Source organism: Magallana gigas, chromosome 7, assembly GCF_963853765.1.
Source record: "Magallana gigas chromosome 7, xbMagGiga1.1, whole genome shotgun sequence".
Classification (NCBI taxonomy): Eukaryota; Metazoa; Mollusca; class Bivalvia; order Ostreida; family Ostreidae; genus Magallana; species Magallana gigas.
The window spans coordinates 4,475,685-4,487,484 of NC_088859.1; the positions used below are offsets into that span (position 1 = coordinate 4,475,685).

Consider the following 11,800-nt stretch of genomic DNA (forward strand, 5'->3'; position numbering starts at 1 on the left):
CGATATCGCTTGAAGTAGTCATATCTAAATATAGACACCTTATGTATACGGCTATATTTACATAGCGGGTTTGTTCCGCATGTCTGCAAAATACATGTTTTTCGCGTGTTTCTATCGAACACGGCAACCACCAAATATACAGTTAGGAAGATAACCATATATTCTGTATTTTGAAGGAACACTCTTTGGAGCTACGTGGATAAATCTGATTCTGGCTCTTCAAAACCGTCAGGGTAGTAGTTATAATCATTCCATGTTTCAATACTATCTAGATAAACGCCTAGTCCAGATAAAAGAACAAATTTATCCGTACATGTTTTCATTAACCGTTTGCTTCATTTCCGATTCATACTTTTTTGCTGTTTTTTAAACAACCTGTACATGTCTATTTGAAATCGGTATACTCTGCTATTCAATAGAAAAGAGAAAATCCCAACTTTCTATAGTTATAAAATTGTCTTTTACTAATTAACAATTTTTAATTGCCAATGAGTCCATGACTAATTAAGTGATCTTCCCTTCTTTTTGGCCAATGGCGCTTCTTATCAAATGATAAGGAGAAGTCCTGAATATAGATGAAACATGAAGATTAATAAGGTTTTACGTCCGTGCGGTTTTATTCAATATGGAAAAGTGTATTATAAAACATAAAATCAAATGAAACTAGATGTGGCTCAAGGCCCTCACAAACAATGTCCCTAACAGTAATTTATACAATGTGAAGAATTCATAAATTCAAATAAGCTTCAAAATAATATTCAATACCAAACCAAAAATTAATAGAAATAGCTTGAATTAAGATTTATGCTTTCAATTATTAATTTTAATTCAAATCATAAAAGAGACATTGAAAATATAAAAAGAACACAGACATCGACTATTAACATTATAACGCAAACACCTAATTTAGATCGGGCGTGATCTACTCACAGAATTGTAACTTGGCGCACATGAGTTATCACACCAATCGCGTACGATCGACAATTTCTAAAAATACTTTAACATTTCCGATGTACAAAAACAATCAATCAATAGCTTACTTGCGTTTCAGACAATGTTAACATCACGTATGTAAGTCAATTGACGATAACAGTCTGTAGAGTGACAGTCGTTGTAAACAAAGAAAATATATTTTTAACATGTCGAGCCCGATTCTAATTTCTACTAATAATCTAACTACACAAATTTTTTTGCCTGCGTAACCGCTACGCTACATTATATGAGCAATTTTAAACAAATTAAAATCATAAGACTTAAATAACATATGTACATAGTTAAAATAATAAAAGTGCAAATTATGATCAATCTAATGTTATATTAGGCAGTTACAAAGAATATTTAAAAGCAATTTACAACTCAAAATAATTAAGCCTAACATTCTTTATGCATAGAAAAATAATTATAAAGTTTATATATCTATGTATATAGGTATCTATTCAACATGATAAAAACATGAGTAGTATAATAAACCAATAATAATTCCAATATAAAATAAAGTAAATAGTCATATTTACCTGAATATAGATGAAAAATGAAGATTAATAAGGTTTTACGTCCGTGCGGTTTTATTCAATATGGAAAAGTGACCGACACGGGGACGCGTACCCAGTTTGCCGAAAATGCGATTTTGTAAGAATTAACCAATGAAATTCTTTCTTTAAATTATTCTTTTGTTTAGGGGTGTAAAAGTCACCAGCGCACATGTGTTCATACGAAGCGCGCATGATGATGGCTAATTGATTACATAACAATTTGACAACACATTAGAGGTGATAGAAACTCGGACTATACTTAATCTGAACACAAAGGATAGCTAGCTTTGAGCAATCTAATAAAATCCTACTTTTTCACCTACACAATTTACCTAACAGATCAATTACTTACAAGAGCAATAGATGACAAAACATAAAAGACATAGATTTTAGCAACCCTGACAGAAGGTAAATAATATATGTAATGTTACATAACACTTACTCCGAAAAGTAAATTGAGACATGCCATCGGATTAAAAGAAGATTTGATAGCTTTACTTACAAGTTATTAATGGTAAATCAAAATATTCAAAAATATAATTTTAGTTAATTTGAAAACAAGTTTTCCTCACGACAAATGTCTTTTACTAATTAACAATTTTTAATTGCCAATGAGTCCATGACTAATTACCCCCTTTGCCACGATAGGTTTGGTCCCCAAACCAAAAATTAAAAGGAAAAAAAAAATTGTAAAAATATCTGTAACTGTAAGTATATGAATGAACAAGTTTGTGAAAAATAAAGGAGAAAAAAAAAGAAAAATGCATAAAAAACCAATAAAAATGAATTTTCTAAACTACATGGTTACACAGGCATAAAAAAGGGAGAAAAAAAAAAAATCAACATATGTACACCAGTCCTGTTAATCATTTAAGACCACTGTCCAAGGATTAAATAACACATATAAAATTGTACCAGCTGAAAGAAAAATAGCAATTAACACAAGTCAAGCATGTCACCTGAGTCAACCTGATCTTGAATTACAGTTGAAAAACCTTGATGAGTTACCATGACATAAGCACAAAATGGTTGTTTCAAAATTTTGAGTAATTTTCGATATATAAGATAATTAACAGGAATTTGAGAAGGGACTGTAATTGATTTATTTGATAATTTATCAATAATTTCAAAAGGAGACCAATCTGCTTTTAGTTGGCGAGATGTAAAATTAGATGCAGATAGTTTATGAATGATTGGTTTTTGAATTAGGTAATAGGATGGACACAGTGGTAAAGTTAATAATGGAATGATAACACACTCACCACCGGAGGTTAGCTCTAAAATGACTTTAGTGTTTTTGGATGGTTTAGATTTATAAAGAAAGTAAATGACAATTAACTGAATAAAAATGATAATAAAACAAATAACCAAAATAGCATGAATCCAGGATAGTTCAGACTTGAAGACATTTTCTAAGGAAGAAGATGCTTTGATATCAGGTGCAGGAGTAGCTTTATGATAAACGAATGAGGGCAGTGATTGAGAGTGAACACTGGTAACATTCTTAACAATTAACAAAGCTAATGCTAATGTTTTAACTCTGTGCATGAAAAGTACACAAATCAACAAGTTTAAAACCAGGTGATATGAATAAAATGGAAACAAAAAGCTGGTATTTGACAATGACTGTAAGATTGACATGAACATGTTAATCAAGCTGTAAGTTTCAAAATAGGGAACTACAGGTGCTTGTTTAAGCTTGAGAGAGGACAGGTTTGTTAAGTTGTTAAATACATTATTACCACCATTTAAGCTTTGTGGTAAATAAAAGGAGTAAGGTAGATTAGAACAAATATATGCAACATGCTTTATACCAAATGAACAACTGGAGATGACTCTTTGCTCATTAGGAAGGGATTGTGATGCAACCGTGAGTATTGGGAAGACAATCAAAACTAGAAGAGGCACGAGCTTTAAGGTGTACCAGAAATCTACAAAAGTTAAGATAGAAAAAAAAATGTTAGATGTGGTAATTGTCAATGACTGAGAGGTTGATCAGACCTAACAATCTAGCACTAATGAACAACAGAAATTGTTGGATGGTGACATTACCACATCCAATATTACAAATTTAGAATTAAAAAAAAATTATCAATGCAAGTCCAAAAGTCCAAAGTAAATTTGAAAAAGGTCGACCGAATTTCTGATATTTTACCTTTATGAACTCTATTAAATCCTCAGGTATACCAATTAGATTTGAATTATAATCCCAATAACTATTAATTACCTCAATCAAAACAATGTAACATATTGGGGGGGGGGGGTACCAAGATGAATGAATGGTGAATTTTGTTTACTGTTGAACAATTTAATGTTCAGTTATTTATTGCATGTATGCACATGCTTTGTTTTTTTTTTTTTTTTTTTTAATCTGTACAAACAATTGGGAACTCGGTTAACTGATTTTGAATCTTTAACCACTGCTGAAAAGCTGAGTTCATAATTGTGAAGTACAGATATTAATTATTATATTACATTTTGTTTATCATGTTGTATAAATGATTTTTTTCTTCACTTTTCCAAGTTAAAGTTGTGAATCAAGGAGGGAAGGTTTTGTCATGCAAGTCTTTCTTCTTTTGCCATTTTTTGTAAATTTCTTGTTGATTTCTGCTAAGAGTTCAGGACTAAAGCTTTCATCTGGCTCCCAAGTTCTGTCTCCATTCTCCCATTCAACTCGAATGAGTCGTCTTCCATTTTTGAATTTTGCTGATGGTAGGCTTTTGATGTTCCATGTTTTTGTTGACGTTTGGAAATCTGGAATGTTGGGTGTATCAGCAGTTTGTGGTGGAGCTAGGTTAGGTGTATTTTCCTGTGCATCAGTAGGTGTATCAGTGTTAGAGTCAGGCAAAGGTTGTGTGTGTATGGGATCTTGTTGCAGTTGGTGATCATCCTCATCATCAGAAACATCATCCAGTGGCTGGTTGACATCTGGAATGTTGTCAGGGATAAGGTGAGCTCTGTGTTCTTCCGGATCATAGTAATGTTTGAGATGAATCGCATTTACTAGTGATGGGTGAAGCTTGTTGTCGGACAAACGTTTCAGTTCATAAGTATAATTTGGGCCTAATCTAACAATGCGGTATGGACCTTGTGCTTTGTCGTACAGTTTGGCTGTCAGTCCCTTGGGTATCTGATGGATTGACATAAGAACTCGATCTCCAAGTTTAAAATCTGGAACCTTGGCTGTCCTGTCATACTTTTCTTTGTTCTTTTGCTGATGGTAGAGTTCATTTTCTTTGGCTATTTTGTGATAAATTTTAAGGTTGGACATAAACTCTTGGATGTAGAGTTTTGCATCACCAGCCATGTTGTCCTTTGGTTGAAGTTCAATGTCAAAAGGCAGTCTCATCTCTTTACCAAACATTAAGAAAAATGGGGAGAATTCTGTAGAGTTGGCTGAAATAGATTTCCTGAATGACATCATAATACCAGACAGAAACTTTGGCCATAGTTTCTGATCTTTGCCGCAATAGGCACGCAGAGACTGGGCTATAACGCTATTTTGTCTCTCTACCAAACCATTAGTATTGGGGTGATAGGCACTAGTATGGTATTGTGATATGTCAAAGATTTCGCAAAGGGCATTAATGACTTTTGACATAAAATTTCTGCCTCTATCTGAAAATAGAATTGATGGAGCCCCATATCTGGTTATGATGTTGTCAAATAGAACAGTGGCTACTTCCATTGCATTTTGGGAACGCAGAGGAAAAGCTTCGGGCCATCTAGTTCCAGCATCAATGCATAACAAAATGTATTCATATCCATGAGAGCTCTTATTAAGGGGTCCTAAAATATCAATTTGCCAACACTCAAATTTTTCTTTTACTGGCATGGGATTCATAGGAGGTTTAGTTGGATTGAAATTTCTTTTTGCTTTTTGACATCTTGCGCAAGATTTGACATAGTCTACAATGTCTTGATGCATTCGTGGCCAAAAATATTTTTGTATGATCGAAGCTCTGACTTTTTCAATTCCAAGGTGGCCACCACCTGCAAGACTGTCATGGTACTGTCGAAGGGCATCAAGACGTAGTACTTTTGGCAGAGCAATTTGGGTCATGAAGCGATCCTCCTCTGGCTGTCTCTTGCATCTTCTTTGGAATAGATGCGTTAGGATGCCATTTGTAATGGAATAGTGTCTTGATTCTGCTACAAGGGCATCATGCTTTGCTTTGTCCACTGGAAGGGTCTGATTTTCAAGGTAATTGATAATATCCTTGAAGTCGCCACATTCTCGTTGTAACTGAGAGAGATGCTTTGTGTCCTCTACCACTGGCTGTAACTGATCCTCTTGGAGGACTATGACTTCAGTATCATCCGGGTTATAGAACAGGTTGATCTGAATACTCTGAGAGTTTTTAGTATCCTCTTCTACTTGTAAGGTACTTACCTCAGGATTCTTGTTGTCAGGATCCTTTGTTTCGGAATCATCTTGGTAAGGCAATCGACTTAATGCGTCCGCAACATAATTGTTCTTACCTGGTCTATGAACGATATCAAAATCATATTCCTGTAACTTCAACGCCCATCTTTCTAAACGTCCAGTATGTTTGGCAGATTTTAACCATACCAAGGCCCTATGGTCTGTATATACAGTGAATTTAGCACCAACAAGATATGGCCTGTAAGCTTGAACTCCTTTGACTACTGCTAAAAGTTCTTTCTCTGACGTGGTGTATTTCTTCTCCTGAGCTGACAATGCCTTTCCACCATATGCAATGACCTGCTCCTTACCTTCTATTGATACCTGACTCAAATAGTATCCGATGGCAGTGTCTGATGCATCGCAAGTAAGAACAAAAGATTTTTCGGGGTTAGGATAAGAAAGAATTGGAGCAGATATGAGGGCATTTTTGAGGGTGTCAAAAGCTTGTTGACAATCTTTGGTCCAAATAAAGATAGAGTTCTTCTTGAGAAGTGCATTTAAAGGTGCAGCAATTTTTGCATAATTGTGAATAAATTTCCTATAGTAGTTAGCCATACCGAGGAAACTTCTAACTTGTTTTTGTTTCTTTGGAACAGGGAATTGGCTAACTACTTTAGTTTTTTCAGAATCCACTTCCACTCCATGACGAGAAATGACATGACCAAGAAATTTCAATTGTCTTACAGCAAAATGACATTTTGATGGTTGTAACGTTAAGCCAGCATCTCGAAGTTTTGTAAAGACCTGTGTTAGATCTTGTAAATGAGAATCAAAATCCTTCGAGAAAATCAAAACATCATCAATGTAAACCAAGACAGATTTGAAATTCATTTCTCGTAACACACCAGACATGAGTGTCTGAAAGGAAATAGGTGAATTCATCAAACCGAATGGCATCCTTTTCCATTCATACACACCATCTTGTGTGATAAAAGCTGCTTTGTGTTTGGAGCAACGTGACATTTCAACTTGCCAGAATGCTGACCGAAAGTCTAAGTTCGTAAAGAATTTGGCTTTTGTGTCCCCAATTGCATCAAACACAGATTCTAGGTGAGGAAGAGGAAAGGACATTGGGACTGTGATCTTGTTCAAAGCTCTGTAATCACAAGCAAATCTCAACTGTCCATTTTTCTTCTTTACCATGACAACAGGAGAATGCCACTCAGAGTTCGAAGGTTCAATTATATCATTTTGTAGCATTTCATCTACTTGTTTCTTGATTTCCTTCGACATCTGAGGGGATGTCCTGTAAAATTGCTTCCTAACTGGTTTTGATCCAGGCAAAGTTTCAATTTTGTGTTTGTACAAGTGAGTTTTGCCCAGATCAGATAAATCTGTAGAAAACACATCTTTATGATCATTCAAAAATGTTAAAAGACGTGCTCTCTGACAACCTGTCAAGTCTGATTCTGACAAATCAAATTGCAAATTTGATTTGTGATGAGATTTATCAGAATCTTTAGAAGCAACTCTTTGTGAAGGTGTTTTAGCACTGTCAGAGTCTAGGGAGAAAACAGTTGCACTGTCATTGGAACCTACAATCTCTGCAACAGTAGCTAATTTCTGATTGTTTCTCAATCTCACATCACTGTATGTAGGATTAAGAACCTTCAAATATGCTTTTCTACTTTGCACCTTCACTAGGCATTTAGCAGCTGTGATGTGAAAATTTTTCATAAGAGATGGAAGTGGTTCTAATAGCACTTGATCACCATTCCTACATCTTGATATCAGAACAGGAACCATCATTTCTGATCGTTTTGGGATGACAATGGATTTTGTAGTTCTTGCTAAACCTGAGTTTGTTATGATTTGACACACATGTTCATTGTTAATTGTTAGTGTGTTAGAGTCATAATCTATTTGAGCATGGTTAGCAGTGAGGAAGTCTAAACCCAAAATAAAAGAATGGTGAAGATCTTGAATAACATGCACTTTGTGTTGAAAACTGACACCATCTATTTCTAAGTTAGTATCTAGCATTCCTAGCACTTTCAAATAATTACCAGTGACACCTTTAATTTTCTGATGCTGTGGCTTTATCAATTTAGCACTATGATAACTAGTTTTGTTTAAGAAATTTGAACTCATGACACTAATACTTGCACCTGTATCAAGCAAAGCCCTAACATTTTGACCACCAACATTCATTAGCACTTTATTTTCTTTCAGAGTTGTAGCTAAGCAAATTTCATTACCACTATGCCCATCCTGAGACGGCTGTCTAAGGACAGGCTCGAATCCCTATGTTGATTTTTGAAATTGGGTAGCATTTTCTAGTAATCTCAGGTGACATACTTGAGTTAGATGACCAACATTTCCGCAAAATGAACATTGAGAATTAAAACCAGGACAGTGAGTCTTATCAAAACAGGACTTACCACCACATCGCAGACAGGGACTTCTTCGTTTGGGCCATTGATTTCTGCTGGACCGCTGCTGGTGGGGGCGAGGACTGTATACTGCATTAACTTCCTCATCCTGTCTGTGTTCACTCACAGTGGCTGGCATAATGTTTATCATGGCTGCTTGTATGGCTGCCACTAGTGCGGTATCCACAGTTCCTTTTGTTTGCGAGTCTGCACTGGGAATTTGGTTGGATGTTGATCGCTTCAAATCCACTGCATCCTCTGCCAGGATGGCTTGCTCCCTTAGCTGGTCCAACGTTGATGGTCGTTGAGGAACTACAAGTTCACGGAGTCTTTGATGCAGTCCATCCTTGGCTAACTCCGTCACTGCCAATTCATCCATGGTAGAATCGGTGGCCAATTTTCTCACTCTGTATAAATATTCTTCCACACCTTCTCCTGGTTGCTGCTGAATCCTCAGAAGGTCTTTGTTGATGGGAGAGGATGGTTTGAACCGATCGAAAAAGGCCTGTTTGAACATTTCCAACGATGTTTTCTTCACGGGATCCAGGAATGTAAACCATTGTAGGGAAATCCCAGTGAAGTAGAAATGCAACATTTGGATTGCTCTCACGACCGGGATGTTGGTGAATGAAATGAAGGCCATGAACGACATCCACCATTCTGTGGCTGATCCTCTTCCATCAAACTTAGGTAGTTGTGGCGCTGGGATCCTGGGAATCATAGCTTCCTCTTGGTATAGCGGGTTGGCTGGACGGGGTTGAGGAGGAGGAGGAGGTGGAGGTGGGGGATGTCTGTCATCTTCATTCTCAATATTGACTGTTTGAATGGGGGCTGGTTGTTCGTTGTCCCTGGAGCGTCTTGCTTCTGCCCTTTGTAATTGCTCCTCTAGCTGCAGGATATACTCATTTCTGTCGTTCAGCTGTTGGTCTTTTGCTTGTAGTTGCCTTTCCTTTGCTTGAATATTGGTATTCAATTCCGCAACTGCCTCTTCAAGTCTTTCCTTCGTCACACGGTTGTTGACCACCGTGTTGGATGGAGTTCCTGTTACTGGCATAGCTCTCGGATGGAATGAACAACTTAGTAGTAGGGGAATACTCGCTGTTGCTGTTGTGAGAGGTGTTGAGACAAACCGTAATCTTCCACCAGTGATCTTCCCTTCTTTTTGGCCAATGGCGCTTCTTATCAAATGATAAGGAGAAGTCCTGAATATAGATGAAACATGAAGATTAATAAGGTTTTACGTCCGTGCGGTTTTATTCAATATGGAAAAGTGTATTATAAAACATAAAATCAAATGAAACTAGATGTGGCTCAAGGCCCTCACAAACAATGTCCCTAACAGTAATTTATACAATGTGAAGAATTCATAAATTCAAATAAGCTTCAAAATAATATTCAATACCAAACCAAAAATTAATAGAAATAGCTTGAATTAAGATTTATGCTTTCAATTATTAATTTTAATTCAAATCATAAAAGAGACATTGAAAATATAAAAAGAACACAGACATCGACTATTAACATTATAACGCAAACACCTAATTTAGATCGGGCGTGATCTACTCACAGAATTGTAACTTGGCGCACATGAGTTATCACACCAATCGCGTACGATCGACAATTTCTAAAAATACTTTAACATTTCCGATGTACAAAAACAATCAATCAATAGCTTACTTGCGTTTCAGACAATGTTAACATCACGTATGTAAGTCAATTGACGATAACAGTCTGTAGAGTGACAGTCGTTGTAAACAAAGAAAATATATTTTTAACATGTCGAGCCCGATTCTAATTTCTACTAATAATCTAACTACACAAATTTTTTTGCCTGCGTAACCGCTACGCTACATTATATGAGCAATTTTAAACAAATTAAAATCATAAGACTTAAATAACATATGTACATAGTTAAAATAATAAAAGTGCAAATTATGATCAATCTAATGTTATATTAGGCAGTTACAAAGAATATTTAAAAGCAATTTACAACTCAAAATAATTAAGCCTAACATTCTTTATGCATAGAAAAATAATTATAAAGTTTATATATCTATGTATATAGGTATCTATTCAACATGATAAAAACATGAGTAGTATAATAAACCAATAATAATTCCAATATAAAATAAAGTAAATAGTCATATTTACCTGAATATAGATGAAAAATGAAGATTAATAAGGTTTTACGTCCGTGCGGTTTTATTCAATATGGAAAAGTGACCGACACGGGGACGCGTACCCAGTTTGCCGAAAATGCGATTTTGTAAGAATTAACCAATGAAATTCTTTCTTTAAATTATTCTTTTGTTTAGGGGTGTAAAAGTCACCAGCGCACATGTGTTCATACGAAGCGCGCATGATGATGGCTAATTGATTACATAACAATTTGACAACACATTAGAGGTGATAGAAACTCGGACTATACTTAATCTGAACACAAAGGATAGCTAGCTTTGAGCAATCTAATAAAATCCTACTTTTTCACCTACACAATTTACCTAACAGATCAATTACTTACAAGAGCAATAGATGACAAAACATAAAAGACATAGATTTTAGCAACCCTGACAGAAGGTAAATAATATATGTAATGTTACATAACACTTACTCCGAAAAGTAAATTGAGACATGCCATCGGATTAAAAGAAGATTTGATAGCTTTACTTACAAGTTATTAATGGTAAATCAAAATATTCAAAAATATAATTTTAGTTAATTTGAAAACAAGTTTTCCTCACGACAAAATGATTTGTTAAGAAGAAAATCTTTATATGATTTAAGTTTATAACGAGGACTTCACACAGTAAGAAATCTAACAAAATAACAAAAGTAAGCACAATATTTATTACATTAACAATCAAGCGTTTAAATAACTTTATTCTGACTTTCTTGAATTATCTATATACATTACCTTTTCATGCGATTCAAAAAATATGACTAAAAAATTACAACTGTTTCGGGAATTGAACCTAATCAAATTAGTCGGACACTGTTGCATTCCGTTCTTACTGCGTTACCACTCGACTAATCTGGAGAAGACTTACGGATGAGGATACTTAAGACAGCGTTCATTGATTTCAAAGGTATTAATGATTTTCCAAGTTAGATTTTTTTAAAAAAAATATGCCTCTATGAAACATAAATCGGAAATGGTAGTTTTTAATAAATTGTCTAACTCTAAACGTTTAGATAAAATTAATTCTGTTTCAATGAGGCAGTTTTTCACAACAATGAGGATTCCCTCTTATAAAGTGTGAAATCTGCCACATTTGTCTGTGCAACCATTTTCAATTTTATATAATGCTCTTATAAAAGTTTCTAGATAAAAGTCTACACTGCTCCAAACAAGGGAAAAAAAGAATAAAATTAAATTCTCTATAACTTTAAATTTTCCATTTTATCTGCAACTCCTTTAGGGAAAATTAGGATAGGAAATGCAACACCTTCTTTACTACGAAGTTTGT

At 35.0% G+C, this 11,800-nt stretch overlaps 1 protein-coding gene across 5 annotated transcripts; it reads right to left on the reverse strand.

Moving 5' to 3' along the window:
• Positions 1-443: 443 nt before the first annotated feature.
• LOC109618898 (uncharacterized) lies at positions 444-11,083 on the reverse strand. Of its 5 annotated transcripts, none has more exons than XR_010707707.1 (4): positions 10,485-11,083; positions 8,343-9,535; positions 1,041-3,463; positions 444-565 (listed from the first exon to the last, which is right to left on the reverse strand). XR_010707707.1 is itself a non-coding variant. In XM_066066402.1 (3 exons), the coding sequence occupies exons 2-3, from the start codon at positions 9,385-9,387 to the stop codon at positions 2,469-2,471; spliced, it is 2,040 nt and encodes a 679-aa protein (XP_065922474.1). In that variant the 5' UTR covers positions 9,388-9,535; positions 10,011-11,083; the 3' UTR covers positions 594-2,468. The 5 variants fall into 5 exon arrangements, 2 of the variants coding, with proteins under 2 accessions (XP_065922474.1, XP_034337971.1); XR_010707705.1 differs by having other exon boundaries at positions 10,011-11,083; XR_010707706.1 differs by having other exon boundaries at positions 450-565; positions 1,515-3,463; positions 10,011-11,083.
• Positions 11,084-11,800: the final 717 nt, after the last annotated feature.

What these genes read in the sequence shown, in the direction of transcription:
- LOC109618898 (XM_066066402.1), bottom strand. Translation starts at nt 9,387, where the DNA reads ATGCCAGTAACAGGAACTCCATCCAACACGGTGGTCAACAACCGTGTG. An exon ending in TCCCTGTCTGCGATGTGGTG is followed by an intron (nt 3,464 to 8,342) that starts GTAAGTCCTGTT and finishes TAACTTTTGTAG; the next exon opens with ATTTCTGGTACACCTTAAAG.